Source organism: Lucilia sericata, unplaced genomic scaffold (assembly GCF_015586225.1).
Source record: "Lucilia sericata isolate MDLA Ls3-8-SP2 unplaced genomic scaffold, ASM1558622v1 Contig000689F_arrow, whole genome shotgun sequence".
NCBI classification, from domain to species: domain Eukaryota; kingdom Metazoa; phylum Arthropoda; class Insecta; order Diptera; family Calliphoridae; genus Lucilia; species Lucilia sericata.
The window spans coordinates 182,501-203,690 of record NW_023994692.1 but is presented as its reverse complement, the minus strand read 5'-3'; the positions used below and the strand labels follow the sequence as shown (position 1 = coordinate 203,690).

At 27.5% G+C, this 21,190-nt stretch overlaps 1 protein-coding gene across 1 annotated transcript in view; it reads left to right on the top strand.

The window, feature by feature from the left end:
• Positions 1 to 21,190, top strand: part of LOC119607357 (nuclear hormone receptor FTZ-F1) — a 55,729-nt gene that overhangs the window by 22,583 nt on the left and 11,956 nt on the right. The window contains exons 2-5 of the mRNA XM_037961224.1: positions 17,607 to 17,827; positions 18,182 to 18,468; positions 20,580 to 20,636; positions 20,706 to 20,904. Coding sequence (XP_037817152.1) covers positions 17,607 to 17,827; positions 18,182 to 18,468; positions 20,580 to 20,636; positions 20,706 to 20,904 — 764 coding nt within the window. The remainder of the gene's footprint in view (positions 1 to 17,606; positions 17,828 to 18,181; positions 18,469 to 20,579; positions 20,637 to 20,705; positions 20,905 to 21,190) is intronic.

Here is a 21,190-nt window from a genome sequence, read left to right as displayed (position 1 = left end):
ATATATAGCAAATTTCTTCAAAGTAGTCAAATTTACCTAACTGTAGCTTACGCTGCGCTTAAGCTAGATTAATAAACAACCAGTTTCTGAAGCTTAACACCTTCTCTATTAATGTTCCCAAAATTTTGTAGAGATCGTTCTTATAGATTCCAAGTTATATACATACATAATAAATAAAATGTTTATATAAAGCGCAATATATCAAAGTGTTCAACTTTTCTTAACTATAGTTTAAGCTGTGTTTAAGCTAGATTAATAAACAAACCAGTTTCTGAAAACTTAACATGTCCTCTACAGATATTCCTAACCTCAGGAGAGATCGTCTTAATATTTTTAAAATTATATAAAGAAACTAAATAAATTAACATTTTTTTAATATATCTCAAAGAGGTCAACATTAACTAACTGTAGTTGAAGCTGGGTTTAAGGTAGATTAATAATCAAACCAGTTTCTGAAAGCTTAACACCTCCTTTATTCCTAATCCTAAATTTATATAGGGATCTTCCTAGTAGTTTTAAAGTTATATACATAATAAAAATGTTTATATAAAGCAATATTTCAAAAAGTAATCAACTTTTCTTAACTATAGTTTAAGCTGTGTTTAAGCCAGATTAATAACCAAACCAGTTTCTGAAAGTTTAACACTTGCTCTATTCATAATCCCAAACTTTATAAAGAACGCTTTAATAGCTTCTAAGTTATTAAGTAAATCAAATTTACATATTCTATTAAGCAAATTTCTCCAAAGTTATCAAGTTTATCCAACTATAGTTTAAGTTAGGTTTAAACTAGTAATTTAAACAAACCACGTTTTAAGTTTTCGAAAGCTTAACTCCTCCTTTATATACATTCCAAGTTTTATGTCGATCGGTTCAGATTCGTTTAACTAAATCTTTATATATTATTTTATAACTACTAATGTTATAAAATCTTAACATAACCAATTTTAACCTAATGTAGCCCACTGTTTATTTAATTTAGTAAATTTTTTATTAAATATTATGAAAGCTTTTGATGTCTAATCTAAATAAACCCAGTTTAGTTCAGATCGGTCTAATATTCTCAGAGTTCTATATAAATTAACAATTTAATTTCAATTAACCCTTCTTGTACAATGTAGTCAACTTTGACAGCCCATAGATCTCGTTGTTTTCAAAATTTTAAACTGCGACTTAAAGTTTTTGAAAGCTTAACTCTTTCTTTATAGTTTAGCCAAATTTGGTGCTGATCGGTTCACTTTCGTTTAGCCAAATTTGGTGCTGATCGGTTCACTTTCGTTTAATTAAATCTTTATATATATATTCTTTTATAACTACTAATATTATGAAATCTTTAAATTACCAACTTTAACCTAAAGTAGCCTACTGTATATTTAATTTAGTAAACTTTTTAGTTAAGACTATGAAAGCTTATGATGTCTACTCTAAATGTAACCAGTTCCGTTCTGATCGGTTTAGTATTCTCAAAATTCTATATAAATAAAAATGTGTATTCTCATTAAACCAACTTTTATAAGATAGTCAACTTTGACAGCCCATAGATATCATTGTTTTCAAATTTTTCAATTGCGACTTAAAGGTTTTGAAAGCTTAACTCCTCCTTTATATATATTCTAAGTTTTAAGTCGATCGGTTCAGATTTGTTTAACAAAATCTTTATATGTTCTTTTATAACTACTAATATTATAAAATCTTAAAATAACCAACTTTAACCTATTAAAGCCCACTGTATATTTAATTTAGTGAACTTTTTATTAAAGATTATGAAAGCTTATGATGTGTACTCAAAATGTTCCAAGTTACGTTAAGATCTCTTTAATATTCTCATAGTTATATATAATTGAAAATGTATGTTTTCATTAAACCTACTTTTACTAGTGTGTACGTCAACTTTGACAGCCCGTAGATCGTGTTATATTTAATTTTGGAAATTTCTATTTTATGTTTTTGAAAGCTTTACTCCTTCTTTACAGTTAAGCCAAATTTGGTACCGATCGGTTCAGATTTGTTTAATAAGACCTGTCAATATAAATTAAATTAAATATTTCTAAATTTTTTGGTATATAAAACTTTGTTTGTATGTAGCCCACTGTACATTTAATGTTGTGCTAATTTTTTAAAAGATTGTGAAAGCTTAAACCTTATTCTCTAAGTGTAACAAGTTTCCTATAAATCGGTTCAATAATTTCAGAATTCTATATAATTAAACATTTGCTTTAAAAACTAAAACTACTTTTAAAAAATTGTATACTTTGATGACCAATATCTGTCTTTATAATTAAATATGGCGTCTTTTATATAAAGTTTCTAAAAGCTTAACTTATCTGCTATATAAAAATCCAAGTTTGGTTTAAATCAGTTAAGATTCTTTTAATAAAATATTAAAAAACTTTTTTAGTTTCCCCCATTATTCACAATTTTCTTCCCAGTTTTTTGAAATTTTAACTTTTTTCTAAAGAAAATCTTATAAACTTTTAAAATAACAACAATTTTCCGTTAGTTTTAAACAAATTCAGAAAGCGTGAGTTGAAAATTATAGTGAGAGTATGTTGTTTTTTTATAAAAAGGTGTTTTTTAATAACTTTTTTTGTGAACATTTTGCACTTCCTTCCTTTTTTAAAAATTTTGTTTATATTTTTGCTATTTAAAGCATTTCGTTTTTTTGTTTAAACATTAAAAAAATCATAAATTTTGTTTGTATTTGTTGTTGTTTTTCATATAACTTACATAATTTAGTTTTTGGTGTTATTTTTTTATATCTGTCTATCTTTCCTCTTATTTAAAGTTTATTATTATGAATTTTTTTCAACTTTCGAATTTTGTTTTATTATTGTTGTTAATTTTTACATACTTAAATACTTTTGGAGTTTTGGGGTTTATTATAATCTGTTACTGCTATTTTTGGGCTTTATTATCTCTTTTGATTGTTGGATTTATTTACCTGAAACATCAGAGTAATAGATACAATACCTGTAAAAAGAAACAGTAAAGCAATAAATTAGCAATTTTTGAAATTGAAAGTTTATTTAATAAAAAATCGAGGGTGTACAGAGTTATTAATGTTAATAATTGGTTCAAATTTAATAAATAATTGTAAAATATTTGTTAAATTTAAAAGTGAAATGGAAAGGTTATAAATCATAGCAAAAGAAATGTTTATTAAGTCAACATTTATCAAATGTTTAAATAAATTTGTTGAAAATTTTTTCAATTTTTTAATAAGGGAGTGTTTGAGCTTTCTATAACGAGATAACAACAACTTTTAAGATCAAACATACAACTTCTTATAAAGGTCCAAAGTTTTCAAAGTTCAGTTCTAATTCTGTTCTAGTTCAGTTCTAGTTCTGTGCTAGTTCTGTTCTAGTTCAGTTCTAGTTCTGTGCTAGTTCTGCTCTAGTTCTGTTCTGGTTCAGTTCTAGTTCAGTCCTAGTTCAGTCCTAGTTCAGTTCAAGTTCAGTTCAAGTTCAGTTCTAGTTCAGTTCTAGTTCAGTTCTAGTTCAGTTCTAGTTCAGTTCTAGTTCAATTCTAGTTCAGTTCTAGTTCAGTTCTAGTTCAGTTCTAGTTCAGTTCTAGTTCAGTTCTAGTTCAGTTCTAGTTCAGCTCTAGTTCAGTTCTAGTTCAGTTCTAGTTCAGTTCTAGTCCAGTTCTAGTTCTATTTTAGCTCTGTTCTAGTTCTGTTCTAGTTCTGTTCTACTTCTGTTCTAGTTCTGTTCTAGTTCAGTTCTAGTTCAGTTCTAGTTCAGTTCTAGTTCAGTTCTAGTTCAGTTCTAGTTCAGTTCTAGTTCAGTTCTAGTTCAGTTCTAGTTCAGTTCTAGTTCAGTTCTAGTTCAATCCTAGTTCAGTTCTAGTTCAGTTCTAGTTCAGTTCTAGTTCAGTTCTAGTCAGTTCTAGTTCAGTTCTAGTTCAGTTCTAGTTCAGTTCTAGTTCAGTTCTAGTTCAGTTCTAGTTCAGTTCTAGTTCAGTTCTAGTTCAGTTCGTAGTTCAGTTTCTAGGTCAGTTCTAGTTCAGTTCTAGGGTCAGTCTCGTCAGTTCTAGTCATTCTAGTTCTCTACTAGTTCAGTTCTAGTTCAGTTCTAGTTCAGTTCTAGTTCTTTTCTAGTTCTGTTCTAGTTCTATTCTAGCTCTGTTCTAGTTCTGTTCTAGTTCGGTTCTACTTCTGTTCTAGTTCTAGTTCAGTTCTAGTTCTAGTTCAGTTCTAGTTCAGTTCTAGTTCAGTTCTAGTTCAGTTCTAGTTCAGTTCTAGTTCAGTTCTAGTTCAGTTCTAGTTCAGTTCTAGTTCAGTTCTAGTTCAGTTCTAGTTCAGTTCTAGTTCAGTTCTAGTTCAGTCCTAGTTCAGTTCTAGTTCCGTTCTAGTTCAGTTCTAGTTCAGTTCTAGTTCAGTTCTAGTTCAGTTCTAGTTCTAGTTCAGTTTCTAGTTCAGTTCTAGTTCAGTTCTAGTTCAGTTGTAGTTCAGTTCTAGTTCAGTTCTAGTTCAGTTCTAGTTCAGTTCTAGTTCAGTTCTAGTTCAGTTCTAGTTCAGTTCTAGTTCAGTTCTAGTTCAGTTCTAGTTCAGTTCTAGTTCAGTTCTAGTTCAGTTCTAGTTCAGTTCTAGTTCAGTTCTAGTTCAGTTCTAGTTCAGTTCTAGTTCAGTTCTAGTTCAGTTCTAGTTCAGTTCTAGTTCAGTTCTAGTTCAGTTCTAGTTCAGTTCTAGTTCAGTTCTAGTTCAGTTCTAGTTCAGTTCTAGTTCAGTTCTAGTTCAGTTCTAGTTCAGTTCTATTTCTGTTCTAGTCCTGTTCTAGTTCTGTTCTAGTTCTGTTCTAGTTCTGTTCTAGTTCTGTTCTAGTTCTGTTCTAGTTCTGTTCTAGTTCTGTTCTAGTTCTGTTCTAGTTCATGTTCTAGTTCATGTTCTAGTTCAGTTCTAGTTCAGTTCTAGTTCAGTTCTAGTTCAGTTCTAGTTCAGTTCTAGTTCAGTTCTAGTTCAGTTCTAGTTCAGTTCTAGTTCAGTTCTAGTTCAGTTCTAGTTCAGTTCTAGTTCAGTTCTAGTTCAGTTCTAGTTCAGTTCTAGTTCAGTTCTAGTTCAGTTCTAGTTCAGTTCTAGTTCGTTCTAGTTCAGTTCTAGTTCAGTTCTATTTCAGTTCTATTTCTGTTCTAGTTCTGTTCTAGTCCTGTTTAGTTCTGTTCTAGTTCTGTTCTAGTTCTGTTCTAGTTCTGTTCTAGTTCTGTTCTAGTTCTGTTCTAGTTCTGTTCTAGTTCTGTTCTAGTTCTGTTCTAGTTCTGTTCTAGTTCTGTTCTAGTTCTGTTCTAGTTCTGTTCTAGTTCTGTTCTAGTTCTGTTCTAGTTCTGTTCTAGTTCTGTTCTAGTTCTGTTCTAGTTCTGTTCTAGTTCTGTTCTAGTTCTGTTCTAGTTCTGTTCTAGTTCTGTTCTAGTTCTGTTCTAGTTCTGTTCTAGTTCTGTTCTAGTTTTGTTCTAGTTCTGTTCTAGTTCTGTTCTAATTCTGTTCTGTTCTAGTTCTGTTCTAGTTCTGTTCTGTTCTAGTTCTGTTCTAGTTCGGTTCTAGTTCTGTTCTAGTTCTGTTCTAGTTCTGTTCTAGTTCTCTTCTAGTTCAGTTCTGTTCTAGCTCTGTTCTAGCTCTGTTCTAGCTCTGTTCTAGCTCTGTTCTAGCTCTGTTCTAGTTCTGTTCTAGTTCTGTTCTAGTTCTGTTCTAGTTCTGTTCTAGTTCTGTTCTAGTTCTGTTCTAGCTCTTTTATAGTTCTGTTCTAGTTCTATCCTAGTTCTGTTCTAGTTCTTTTCTAGTTCTGTTCTAGTTCTGTTCTAGTTCTGTTCTAGTTCAATTCTAGTTCAGTTAGAGTTCATTTCTTCAGTTCTAGTATAGTTCTGGTTCAGTTCTAGTTCAGTTCTAGTTCAGTTCTAGTTCAGTTCTACTTCAGTTCTAGTTCAGTTCTAGTTCAGTTCTAGTTCAGTTCTAGTTCAGTTCTAGTTCAGTTCTAGTTCGGTTTTAGTTCAGTTCTAGTTCAATTCTAGTTCAGTTAGAGTTCAGTTCTTCAGTTCTAGTATAGTTCTGGTTCAGTTTTAGTTCGGTCTAGATTGAATCTAGCTGGAGTTATAAGGGGTTTATTATCGACCAACATAAAAATTATTTGAAGTTATTTAAAGGATTCCTTTACAAGTTGTAGTACAGTAAGAGGAATAGTTAGATGTGCATTAGGATCTGCACAGTGGGCCTTCTACTTTTTTAGTTTTAAAGCAAATAGTATTAATGTGTACAAACAAAAGATTCAATTTCTTCGAATGTAGCAAACTTTGTACTTATTAAGCAGGAAACTCTAAAATGAGTTTAGTTTAACAACAACATCTTTAACTGTTCCCATCAAATATATCCTTGTTGCTATCTCCCTGGTGACCTTTAAGAATAAAGTTTGTTTTTCTGTCCTAAAACTTAATTAAACAATTGCCAAGGTTTCTTGAGAAAATCTTTAATCTCTTTATAATATAAAGGACCTTTAACCCTAACTATCACTAAACTATTTTCTTAATTTATTCTGTTAAAAAAATCGATATTTTTCACACTTCCTCATTTGTTTTGAAATTTTCTTTAAATTTAACTTTTTCCAACTAACTTTTTTTCCCAAGACTCTGTCCACTTAAAAACTTTATTTGTGGTCGCCTTAAACGTCTTCATTAATTTTAACAACATTTTAAGTTGTTTTCTCACACTATTGAATTACATGCGTTGATGTTGTTGTTACTGTTGTTGTTTAAGAAACAGTCCAACAAGGAGAAGATAATTGAAAAGCAATTGAAAACATTGTCTCATAACATGAAACTATAGTTTAAAAAACACACACACAAACAGCGGCATTTCCAAAACACTTTACTCTAGTCGAACAAATTTCTTTAACAAATTTTCCTAGTTTTTCACTCTCTACTTTGCTTTCTTCTTTTTCCCAACACTAAACATGTTAAGTGATGGCTTTGGTGTCCCACTTTTCAAACTGTCCTTGACCTACTCCACTCACAATATCGACAATAATAAAAAAAATATATATAAATTTTTATATATATAGAAAAAACCAACAACAACATCCAATAACAACCAACAACAAGAAGAAGACAAAAATTGACTCAGCAAACAGCAATAACATGAAAATTTGTTACAACAACTAGAAGAAGACCAGATAAACTAAACTAAAACACACAGACACACTTACTCTTAACAAAAAAAGAGTTTACTCTTAAATACTACACACACACACAAACAAACAAAAACAACAACAAAAAACCATGTTCCATTTATAATGAAAGCAAAAGTCATTTAAAAATATGTTGTAATAATCAAAACAACAACAAAAACCTTATCCAAACAATCCACTCTTTACACTCTTTTACTCTTCTTTCTTCTTTCACACATTAATTAAAAGAGAGCTTTCTTTCTCTAAACACAGTTAATAACAACTGGTTTCTTTTCAATAAACTTTTTTCAAAAGCTTTTTTTCTTATTCTTCTTTGCTAAATTGTTGTTGCCACAAACTTGTTGAGAGCGCAAGAGAGCTAAGTAGTAAAAAACAACGATTTCCCAACGTATAAGTAATATGTGGCAATACTCATACGTCATGTAGTAACACGTGCTTTGGTATTAGTTAAGAAAAAAGTGGCAAATATTACAACACTCTTAATGTGTTTTTTTTTTTTGGACAATGATTAATTTGTGGGTAAATGTGTTAGAATTTCTCTTTTATTTTTGTTAAGAGTTTGGATGTTTAAAAAAAAGGAATTTAATCATTGATTTTTTTTTTTCGGAATTTTATTTTAAATAGAAATTTAAATAAGAAATATTTTAAAGAAAGTTGAAAAGGGAAAACCAATTAAAAATTAAAAACAGATAAGCAGTTTTTTATGAAAACTAGTCACGGATAACAATTTTGCCAAGAAAATTAGTCACGAATAACAATTTTTGAAAGAAAACTAGTCACGGATAACAAATTTTCCAAGAAAACTTGACACGGATAATAATATTTCTAAGAAACTAGTCACGGATAACAATTTTTGTAAGAAAACCAGTCACAGATAACAATATTTCTAAGAAACTAGTCACGGATAACATTATTCCTAAAAAAAACTTGTCACGGACAACAATTTTTCTTAGAAATCTCGTCACGAATATCAATTTTTTTAAAAAAAACTAGTCACGGATAACAATTTTTGTTAGAAAACTGGTCACGGATAACAATATTTCTAAGAAAACCGGTCGCGGATGACAATATTTCTATTATAAATGGTCACGGATAAACATTTTTCCATGAAAATATGTCACGGATAACAATATTTCTAAGAAAACTAATCATGGATAATAATTTTTGTATGAAAACCAGTCACGGATAGCAATATTCCTGAAGAAACTAGTCACGGATGATAATTTTTCTATGAAAACTAGTCACGCATAACAATTTTTCTAAGAAAACTTGTCACGGACCACAATTTTTCTTAGAAATCTAGTCACGGATAGCAATTTTTCTAAGAATACTAGTCACGGATAACAATATTTCTAAGAAAACTAGTCGCGGATGACAATATTTCTAAGAAAACTTGTCACGGATAACAATATTTCTAAGAAAACTAGTCACGGATAATAATATTTGAAAGAAAACTAGTCACGGATAACAATTTTTGTAAGAAAACTTGTCACGAACAACAGTTTTTCTTAGAAATCTAGTCACGGATAACATTTTTTCTAAGAAAACTAGTCACGGATAACAATATTTCTAAGAAAAGTAGTCACGGAAAACAACTTTTCTAAGAAAACTGGTCACGGATAACAATATTTCTAAAAAAAACTAGTCACGGATAGCAATTTTTGTACGAAAACTTGTCACGGACAACAGTTTTTCTTAGAAATCTAGTCACGGGTAACATTTTTCTAGGAAAACTAGACACGGATAACAATATTTCTAAGAAAACTAGTCACGGATAACAATATTTCTAAGAGAACTAGTCACGGATAGCAATATTTCTAAGAAAACTAGTCACGGATAACAATTTTTGTAAGAAAACTTCTCACGGATAAACATTTTTCTAAGAAAAATAGTCACGGATAATAATATGTATAAGAAAACTTGTCACGGATAAAGATTTTTTTAAGAAAATGTGTCACGGATAACAATTTGTTTAAGAAAACTGCTCATGGGTAATAATTTTTATATGAAATCTAGTCACGGATAACAATATTTTAAGAAATATTGTTATCCTGGCAATTTTTCTTAGAAAACTTGTCACGTATAACAATATTTCTAAGAAAACTTGTCACGGATAACAATTTTTCTAAGTAAAGTAGTCACGGACAACAATTTTTCTAAGAAAACTATCACGGATAACAATTTTTGTAAGAAAACTGGTCACAGATAACAATATTTCTAAGAAAACTAGTCATGGAGAAAGATTTCTCTAAGAAAACGGTTCACGGATAACAGATTTTCTAAGAAAACTGGTCACGGATGATAATATTTCTAAGAAAACTAGTCGCGGATAACATTTTTTCTAACAAAACTGCTCACGGATAAAAAATTTAGTCACGGATAACAACATTTCTAAGAAAACTAGTCACGAATAACTATTTGTCTAAGAAAACTAGTCGCGGATAACAATATTTCTGAAAAAACTAGCCACGGATAATAATTTTGCTAAGAAAACTAGTCACGGATAAAAAATTTTCTATAATAATATTTCTACGAGAACTAATCATGGACAATGATTTTTCTACGAAAACCTGTCACGGATAACAATTTTGCTAAGAAAACTAGTCACGGTTGATAATATTTCTAAGAAAACTCGATACGGATAAAAATATTTCTAAGAAAAGTAGTCACGCATAAAAATTTTTCTAAGGAAACTAGTCACGGATAAGAATATTTTTAAGATAACTACTCACGTATAACGATTTTTCTTTGAAAACTGCTCACTTATAAACATTTTTCTATAGAAAATTCCCTTTTACAACAATTTCTATAAAACTTTTTCTTAAAATAAAATTTTTGCACAATAAAACCTTTCTCATCTAACAAATTCTCCTACAAAAAAAACTTGTCTCTTGGAAAATTTTTAATCGATAATTTTATTTTTCTTTTAATTTAGGTCATACTATATAGTATTTTGTAACCAACTATATAAACTAAAGCTATTCCTTTTTTATCTTTTTTTTAACAAAAAAAAAATATATATATAAATTATAAATTTTATAACATTTCTTAGTCAGAGAAAACTAATGAACAAAACAATAGTAATAATAACTGTTGCCCAACTTAATTTATTACATTAAATCTTACAAAATAATTGTAAACGATAAGATAAATAATGATTTTTTTCCTTAATAATTAAGAAAACAAAAAAAGGTTTACTCTTTTTTTATAAATATAAAAAGAACAATTCACTTTTATTTACTCTTATTGAAAACAAATTTCTTAATAAATTAAGAGAGTAACCAGCAAAGCAAATGTATTTTACTATAAAATGCTGTGGTAATGGTGTTAGTGTTGCTGCAGCTACAGCTGCAACATTTAGGAAAACTCTTTATTGCAACAAACTAAACATGCATACTCTCTCTTTCTCTCTCTTTCGTACTCTATGCGTTAGATTGCATTTTGTTATTATATGTGCTCGTTTTACTGTTGTTGTATTTGTGTGCATGTCACTTATACTATTGCAAATATTTTTGTAAACAATACGCTTGACCTAAATTTTATACATCGTTAGATTTTCTTTATAGATTTGTATGTGTGTGTGTGTTGTTATGCATGTGCAAATGCTTGTAAATATGTGTTGGTATTGTTTTGTATACAATTTTTGTTGTTGTTTTTCTTCTGATTGTTGCCAAAATGTCAAAATATTGGGGATTTAGGGGAAAATTTATGAAGGACAGGAATTTTTTTCAAGGAAAACTGATCACGGATAAGAATTTTTCTAAGAAAATTGGTCACGTATAACAATATTTCTTAGAAAACTAGTCACGGATAACAATATTTTTAAGAAAACTAGTCACGGATAACAATTTTTCTAAGAAAACCAGTCACGTATAACAATATTTCTATGAAAAGTTGTCACGGATAATACTTTTTTCTAAGAAAACTAGTCACGCAAAACAATTTTTCTAAGAAAACTAGTCACGGATAACAATATTTCTAAGAAAACTAGTCACGGATAACAATTTTCTTAAGAAAACTAGTCACGGATAATTATATTTCTAAGAAATCTTGTCACGGATAACAAATTTTATAAGAAAACTAGTCACGGACAACAATATTTTTAAGAAAACTAGTCACGGATAACAATATTTTTAAGAAAACTAGACACGGATAACAATTTTTCTAAGAAAACTAGTCACGGATAACAATTTTTCTAAGAAAATTGGTCACGGATAACAATTTTTCTAAGAAAATCAGTCACGTATAACAATATTTCTAAGAAAAGTTGTCGCGGATAATACTTTTTCTAAGAAAACTAGTCACGCAGAACAATTTTTCTAAGAATACTAGTCACGGATAACAATTTTTCTAAGAATACTAGTCACGGATAACTATATTTCTAAGAAATCTTGTCACGGATAACATATTTTCTAAGAAAACTAGTCACGGATAACAATATTTCTAAAAAAAACTAGTCACGGATAACAATTTTTCTAAAAATACTAGTCACGGATAACTATTTTTCTAAGAAAACTAGTCACGGATAACAATTTTTCTAAGAAAACTTGTCACGGATAACAATTTTCTAAGAAAACTAGTCACGGATAACAATTTTTCTAAGAAAACTAGTCACGGATAACAATATTTCTATGAAACCAAGTCACGGATAAACATTTTTCTATGTAAAGTGGCCGCGGATAACAATTTTTCTAAGAAAACTTGTCGCGTATAACAATATTTCTAAGAAAACTAGTCACGGATAACAATTTTTCTAAGAAAACTAATCACGGATAAACATTTTTCTATGAAAAGTGGCCGCGGATAACAATATTTCTAAGAAAACTAGACACGGATAACAATATTTCTAAAAAAACTAGTCACGGATAACAATTTTTTTAAGAAAACTAGTCACGGATAACAATATCAAGTCACGCATAACTATTTTTCTAAGAAAACTTGTCACGGATAACACAATTTCTATGATAAACGGATTGTAATTTTTCTAAGAAAACTGGTCACAGATAACAATTTTTCTAAGAAAACTTGTCACGGATAACAATTTTTCTAAGAAAACTGTAACGGATAGTAACGGATAACAATATTACCTAGAAAATTAGTCACGGATAACAATTTTTCTAAGAAAACTAATCACGGATAAACATTTTTCTATGAAAAGTGGCCGCGGATAACAATATTTCTAAGAAAACTAGACACGGATAACAATATTTCTAAAAAAAACTAGTCACGGATAACAATTTTTTTAAGAAAACTAGTCACGGATAACAATATTTCTATGAAACCAAGTCACGCATAACTATTTTTCTAAGAAAACTTGTCACGGATAACAATTTTTCTAAGAAAACTGGTCACGGATTACAATATTTCTAAGATACTGGTCACGGATAACAATTTTTCTAAGAATACTAGTCACGGATAACAATATTTCTAGGAAAACTAGTCACGGATAACAATTTTTCTATGAAACCAAGTCACGGATAACAATTTTTCTTAGAAAACTTGTCACGGATAATAATATTTCTAAGAAAACTAGTGACGAATAACAATATTTCTATGAAACCAAGTCATGGATAACAATATTTCTATGAAAACTAGTCACAGATGACAATATTTCTAAGAAAACTAGTCACGGATAAACATTTTTCTATGAAACCAAGTCACGGATAAAAATTTTTCAAAGAAAACTATTCACGGATAACAACTTTCCTATGAAAGCTAGTCACGGATAACAATTTTTCTAAGAAAACTAGTCACGGATAAGATCAAGGATAATAATTTCCATAAATATTTTTAAATTTCCCTTAACTTTGGCAACTCTATCCTTTACCTACTATATATTCTGTTCTATTCTTTTTTGTTTTTATATGCAATTTTTTATTTTTCTTTATTTCCATACAATGTTTTTTCTGTTCAATATTATGTGTTCTTTTGAGTTTGTGCAACTACAAAACCATTGAATAAAATGGAAAAAGAACGAATGAAAAAAGAATTGCGCTAGTATTAAACAAAAACAAAAAAAAACTATATTCCAGCTACTTGTAAACCCCTATTTTTGCAATTCCTTTCATGAATTTGTGGAAAACAGAAAATTGTCATAGTATTGGTAGTTTTTTTGTTGTTGTTGTAGTAACTATTACAAAAATAGTTTTTTTTCTCGATTTTTTTTTTGCAATTTTTTTTTTCTATAGAGGTGCATAAATGTGAATATAATGTATATTCTTTTTTTTTAAATGTTGATATTGACAAAATGTTAAAAACAAAAAAACGTTTATTGCGTTGCAATTATTTACTTGAAAACAAGCCAAAGCTATGAAAGTTATTTTTTATTTAAATGTATACGTTTGCATAAGTATGCAAATTATTGTTCGAAAAATTGTAGTAGAGTGTCCTTTTTTTATAGAAATTATAAAAACGCAAAATGAGGGTTAGTTGCTTTAAAGTTTTTGTGTTTTTTATAGAAATTTAACTGAAGGATGTTGTGATATGAAGCTGGGTGGGTTGTTAAATTAAAGCGAAATTTATTGAATTTTATTAAAGATAGGAATACATTTGTCTATTAAAACAAGTCACGGATAAAAATTTTTCTATGAAAACTGGTCACGGATAATAATTTTTTTATGAAAATATGTCACGTATGAACATTTTTTTATGAAAACTTATAAAAGACAAACAATTTTCTAAGAAAACTACTCACGGATAAAAATTTTTCTATTAAAACAGGTCACGGATAATGATTTTTGTAAGAAAACTAGTCACGGATAAACATTTTTCTATAAAAAACAGGTTACGGATAACATTTTTTTTAAGAAAACTGTGAGCGGATAACAATGTTTCTAAGATATATTGTCGCGGATAAAAATTTTCTAAGAAAACTGGTCACGGATAACTGTTTTTCTAAGAAAACTGGTCACGGATAAACATTTTTTCAAAGAAATCAAGTCACGGCTAACTATATTTTTATGAAAACTTGTCACGGTCAACAAATATTCTAAGGTCACGGATAACATTTTCTAAGAAATTTCTAAGAAAACTGTTCACGGATAATAAGTTTTCTATGAAAACTAGTCACGGATAATAATTTTTCTAAAAAAAACTGCTGACGAATGAACATTTTCTAAGAAAATTGTGAACGGATAACAATTTTTCTAAGAAATATCACGGATAACAAAATTTTCTATGAAAACTTATCATGTACATCAATTTTTCCATGAAAACTGTTCACGGATAAAGATTTTTCGAAAAAAACGAGTCACGGATAACAATTTTTCTAAGAAAACTGGTCTCGTATAAACATTTTGCTGTAGAAACTAGTCACCGATAATGATTTTTCAGTGAAATTTTACCTTAGACATTTCTTTAAAAAGTAGTCAATATTTCTATGAAAAACGTTTTTAAAAATACTGGTTTTATGATTTTCCTTTATGAAAATTCAGCAAAAAATACTGTTTTTAAACAGTTTTTTATGAAACTATCGGTTTTATAGTAGTTTTTAACAAAAATACTGGTTTTTATCAAAAATACTGGTTGTTATAATAAAATACTGTTTTTTGTAAAAAAAAGTACAGGTTTTTAAGAAAAATACTGTTTTTTTTAATACTGGTTTTTATATACTGTTTTTAAATACTGTTTTTTTATAAATACTGTTTTTTATAAAATCACTGTTTTTTATAAAAATACTGTTTTTTTAATAAAAATACTGTTTTTTTTTAAGTACAGGTTTTTATGAAAAATACTGTTTTTTTAATATTGGTTTCTATATACTGTTTTTAAATACTGTTTTTTTTTTTTTAAAATACCTTTTTTTATAAAAATACTGTTTTTATAAAATTACAGTTTTTTTTAAAAATACTGTTTTTTTATAAAATACTGTTTTTTATAAAAATTGTTTCTTTATAAAAGTACTGTTTTTTTATAAAATACTATTTTTGTATAAAAATACTGTTTGTCTTTAAATATCATTAATAAATATATAGTTTTTTTTTATAAAAATACAGTTTTTTATATAAAAATACAGTTTTCTATAATAATACTGTTTTTTAATATTAGTTTTACAAAAAGATATGTTTTTTTTAACGATTGCTTGATTGCTTTATAAAAATACTGTTTTTTTTATAAAAATTATATTTTTTTATAAAAATTATATTTTTTTATAAAAATACAGTTTTTTTTATAAAAATACAGTTTTTTTTATAAAAATAATAAAATATAAAAATAATGTTTTTTATAAAAATACAGTTTTTTTTATAAAAATACAGTTTTTTTGTAAAAATAATGTTTTTTATATAAAAATACTGTTTTTCTTTAAATATCATTGAACAAAACGTCTTTTTGTAAAAAAAAAATATATTTTTTATAGAAAAGACTAGTTTTATAAAAATACCGTCTTTTCATAAAAATACTGGTATTCATAAAAATACTTGTTTTTTAAATACTGGTTTTAATAATAATATGTACTACTTTTATTAAATAAATCATAGATAAGAAAAACTCTGTTTAAATTAAAAAAAAATACTAGTTTTTCTTTTAAATATCATTGAACAAAATACAATTTTTATAAGAAATACTGGTTTTTGTAAAAAATACTAGTTTTCAAAAATACATTTTTTATAAAAAAATACCAAAATACAGTTCATTGTAAAAATACTGGTTTTTATAAAAATACCGTTTTTTTAGAAAAAATACGATTTCATATAAAAACTCTTCTTTAAAATATCATTAATCATAAATTCTTTTTAATTAAAATACTTTTTTTTATAAAAATACTAGTTATTACTAAAAATACTGGTTACTCCTAAAAATATTGGTTTTCCGAAAATATTTTTTTTTATAAAAAAATAACAGTTTTTATAAAAAATACCAAAAATATTGGTTTTTATAAAAATACTGGTTTTCTTAAAAAGAACAGATTTTTTTTTATAAAACATAAGATTTTATATAAAAGACTCTTATATTTCTTTAAAAGAGCAATACTCTTTTTGACAACCAGTATTGTTCGTGAAAATATTGGTTTTTCTTTACAATATCATTAAACAATAATGCTTTTTTGTTAAAATACTGCTTTTTATAAAAACACTGGTTATTCGTAAAAATACTGGTTTTTCAAAAAAAATACCATACAATTCGTAACAATACTGGTTTCCAAAAAATGCAATTTTTGTTAAAATACTATTTTATAGAAAAATACTAGTTATTCGTAAAATACTGTTTTTTGTAAAAAATACTGGTTTTTATAAAAATACAGGTATTTAAAAAGAACAGTTTTTCTTATAAAAAATACGATTTTATATAAAAAACCTTATATTTTTCTTTACCTATTACCTCTTTGTGAAAACCAGTATTACATGTAAAAATATTGGTTTTTCTTTAAAATATCATTAAACAAAAATTCTTGTTTCTTAAAATACTGTTTAAAAAAATGTGAAAAATTTTGTTTTTTGTAAAAATACTGTTTTTGTAAAAAAATACTGTTTTTGTAAAAAATACTGTTTTTTGTAAAAAATACTGTTTTTTGTAAGAAATACCGTTTATTGTAAAAAATACTGTTTTGTGTAAAAAATACTGTTTTGTGTAAAAATACTATTTTTGTAAAAAATACAATTTTTGTAAAAAATACGGTTTTTTGTAAAATGATACTGTTTTTTGTAAAATGATACTGTTTTTTGTAAAAATACAGTTTTTTTGTAAAAATACTGTAAAAAGATACTGTTTTTTGTAAAAAAAATACTTTTTTTTTGTAAAAAATACTGGTTTTTGTAAAAAGATACTGTTTTTTGTAAAAAATACTGTTTTTCTTTTTGTAAAAAATACTGCTTTTTGTAAAAAACTCTTTTTATGTAAAAAATACTGTTTTATTGTAAAAAATACAGTTTTTTGTAAAAAAATACAGTTTTTAGTAAAAATACTGTTTTTTGTAAAAATACTGTTTTTTGTAAAAAATACTGGTTTTTGTAAAATTACTGGTTTTCATAAAAAAAACAGAAAATAAGATTTTATATAAAAAAACTATTATTTTTCTTTAAAATAAAGGTTTTTATTAAAGGACACATGTCATTGTAAAAACCAGTATTATTGCTTAAAACACTGGTTTTTATAAAAAAAGAAGGTTTTTTCATAACAAAACACCATTTTAAATAAAAAACTTGTTTCTTAAAAATATAGGTTTTTATAAAAGGATACAACTCTTTGTGAAAACCAGTATTTTTCATTATTTTCTGCAGATACTAAGAACCTCATATAATGAAACTTTCTTTAAAATGAAAAATTTGTACCGAGAATACTGGGAAACTTTGAAACAAATTTGTTTCATTGCGATTTATAAAATAAGATCCTAGAGTTTAAAACATCCCGTATATAATTAGTCCCAAAATTTTCCGATTTTTACTAAAGTTCCCTATTTGTAAATATGTGTCTAATCTCCTTTTTTCTTTTCCCTTCCAGCTGTGAGAGCCGATCGTATGCGCGGCGGTAGAAATAAGTTTGGACCCATGTACAAAAGAGATCGAGCGCGAAAATTGCAAGTGATGCGACAACGACAAATAGCATTGCAGGCCTTACGAACGTCTATGGGAACGGGAGAAATCAAACCGACACCTCTATCGCCCGGCTATCAACAGGCCTATACAAATATGAATATAAAACAAGAAATACAAATACCTCAGGTGAGTGGCAAAACAAAACCGAAATGAAACTTTCAAATTTATGTTAAAATAACTAAATTGTTATTGTTTAATTGTTTATTAGCAGAAAAAAAAACGAAAATTTGCATAATTAATAACAACAAGGTTTAAATTTTATAATGACCTTGACATTGACCCATTTGCCTAAATTTAACACAAAATAAAGCTATTTTGATTTTTGTTTTAGCACTAAAAAGTAGGACACTTTATTAAATAAAACAACAACAAATATTAAACAATATTTTTTTTTAAATTGAGAAAAAAAAATTTTCATTCAATCAACTATTAATAAATTTTATTAAAATTTTTTTTAATTACTCCCTTCTTCCCCTTTAGGTATCCTCTCTAACACAATCACCCGACTCATCACCCAGCCCCATTGCTATTGCCTTAGGTCAGGTTAATGCCAGCTCTGGTGTGATAGCAACACCTATGAATGGCAGTAGTGGTGCTGGTGGTGGCGGAGGAGGCGGCGGCGGTGGTGGTGGCAATAGTGGTAATAACAACAGCAGCAATACAAGTGATGGCATCAACCGCGTTGGTAGTGGCAGTGGTGGTGGCAGTGGTAATTGCCATGAAACTGGCACAGGATCCTTACAAAGTGCCAGCGATTCAAAATTGTGGTATAAAGAATTTTGTTTTGTATTTTTTTTCTTACTTTTGTAATTGTTGTTGTTAACCGCAAATGTATGTTTGATATTAAGGGTGTTTAAGTGTGTATGTGTGTGTCAGTGTTTGTGGGAAAATGTGTTTTTCGAAGATAAATTTATGTTTTTTTAGGGGTGTAGATTTTTTTCTGGAAATTTTTCGAAACCTCAGAAAAAAGCTTAGAGTTTGAGGTTTTAATACTTTTTTTTTGAGAAGAAAGTCAAGTTGGGAAGTAAAAGCAAAAGAGATTTGTAGGAGAAAGGGAAATACTTTTTTTTGAATTAAAGAAAAGCTTTTTTATACTTATAAAAAAAATAAGAAAATGTAAAAGCTTTTATGTATAAAACTTAAAGGCTTTTAGAAAGCTTAAAATATTTAATAAAGATGAACAGTTTAAGTATAGATTAAAAGCTTTTATAAAGCCTGAAAGCTTTCAACAGTTATTATAAAGTTTAAAAGCTTCTGTAAAGCTAAACAGCTTTTGTAAATTATTAAAGCTTTTGTGAAGCTTAACAGTTTAAATAAAGTCTAAAGCTTTTATAAAGCTTAAAAGCTGTTATAGATCTAAAAGCTTTTAAAAGCTTAACAGATTTTATAAAGCTCAACAGTTTAAATAAATATTAAAAGATTCTATAAAGCTAAAAGCTTTCAAGAAGCTCAAAAGTGTTCATAAAGCTTAAAAGCTTCTGTAAAGCTAAACATATCAAAAGTTTTTATGAAGCTTAACGTTTTAAATAAAGTCTAAAGCTTTTATAAAGCTTAAATGTTGTTGTAAATCCTAAAAGCTTTTAGAAAGCTTAACAGATTTTATAAATCTTAACAGTTTAAATACAAAATATTAAAATATTCTATAAAGCCTAACAGAGCTTTCAAGAAGCTCAAAAGTTTTTATAAAGCTTAGAAGTTTCTTTAAAGCTAAGCAGATTTTATAAATCGTAAAGCTTTTATGAAGCGTAACAGTTTAAATAAAGCCTGAAAGCTCTTATAACGCGCAAAAGCTTTTTATACAAACTTTCAGGAAGCTCAAAAGTTTTTATAAAGCTTAGAAGCTTCTTTAAAGCTAAGCAGATTTTAGTAATCGTAAAGCTTTTATGAAGCTTAACAGTCTAAATAAGGCCTGAAAGCTCTTATAACGCACAAAAGCTTTTTATACAAGCTAAAAGCTATTTTAATGCCAAATAGCTTTTGTAAAACTAAAGAGGTTGTAAAACTTAAGTGTATATATCAGCTTTTAGAAAACTTAAAAGCTTTTATTAAGCTCAAAAATTTTTATAAAGCTTTAAAGTTTATGTAAATCTAAACAGTTTTTGTTAAGATTAAGAGCTTTTGTACAGCTGAAGAGCTTTTTTAAAGCTCAATAACTTTCATAAAGCTTAAAAGCTATAAAGCTTTAATAAAGCTAATACACTTTTATTAAGCTTTAATCTTTAATAAAGCTTGAAATAAAAAGCTTAAATAAAGCTAAAACATCTTTGCTAAACTTAAAAGCTTTCGCAACACCTTTGTAAAAATAAAATTTTTAATAAATGTAACTTGAAAGCCCCAATAAAGGTTTAAAACACTAAGAAAGTGTTTTGAAAGCTTAATAGCTTTTAAAAAGCTTTAAAATTTCGTTATGCCTATAAAAAGCTTACAATGATTTATAAAGCATTCAAGCTTTAGTAAAACTTTTGTAAACTTTTCAATTTTAGTAAAATATAAAAGAAACCTTAACAAGTATTAAAACGTGTTTAAAGCACACAAGCAGTATTAATGCGTACAAGTTTTTAAAAGAAGCTTAAAACCTTTTATTTAGCTTTTAAATTATCAAAAGCTTTTTTTCTGCTTTTAAATTAAAAAAGTTTTTAAGTGAAGAAAACTCAACTTAAAAGCTTTTATTATAATTTTAGTAGCGTAATTCTTTCTGCAAAAGCATTCAAAATGTCAAAAGCTTTTCCACAGCTTTTAAGGAAACATTCCCATTATTTATTTTACGACACTCACTACACACCCCCACTTTTATCAAACCTTTAACAACTCGTACTAATCGCCTTCTGTTGTTTTTCCCTTTTCTTCTCTTTTCTTAATTTCTTAATCCATCGTTAAGCTTCGATTCGGGCACACATCCTTCTAGTACCGCCGATTCCATAATAGAACCTCTAAGGTAAGTTGTGTCTTATTTCTTTAACTTTTAAGAAAATTTTCTCTAAAATAAAATGTTTTTCAATTACAGGGTCTCACCGATGATCAGGGAATTTGTACAGTCAATAGATGACAGGGAATGGCAAACGCAATTATTTGCGTTGCTGCAAAAACAAACGTACAATCAAGTTGAAGTGGATCTCTTTGAATTAATGTGTAAAGTTTTAGATCAAAATCTATTTTCCCAAGTTGATTGGGCCCGCAACACTGTGTTCTTTAAAGATTTGAAGGTAAGTTATGGGCTATTCTTTTAATCTTATTTATTTATCTTGAAAGTTTCAATAGATCGGGGAACGTTAACGATCATTTTGCTCCAAAGTTCTTAATTTCCAATTATTATTTACATTAATTTCGTATTTCCCAATTCTTTATCTTTATCTTCTTTTTTAACGCTAAATCTTTTCGAAATATTTTAAGAATGTTTCAGAGATTGCTCATTAGTTTTGTTATTTTCTTGATTACGAATGATTTGTTGCTAGATTTTTTTCTAATATTTCAGTTTTCATACATACTATA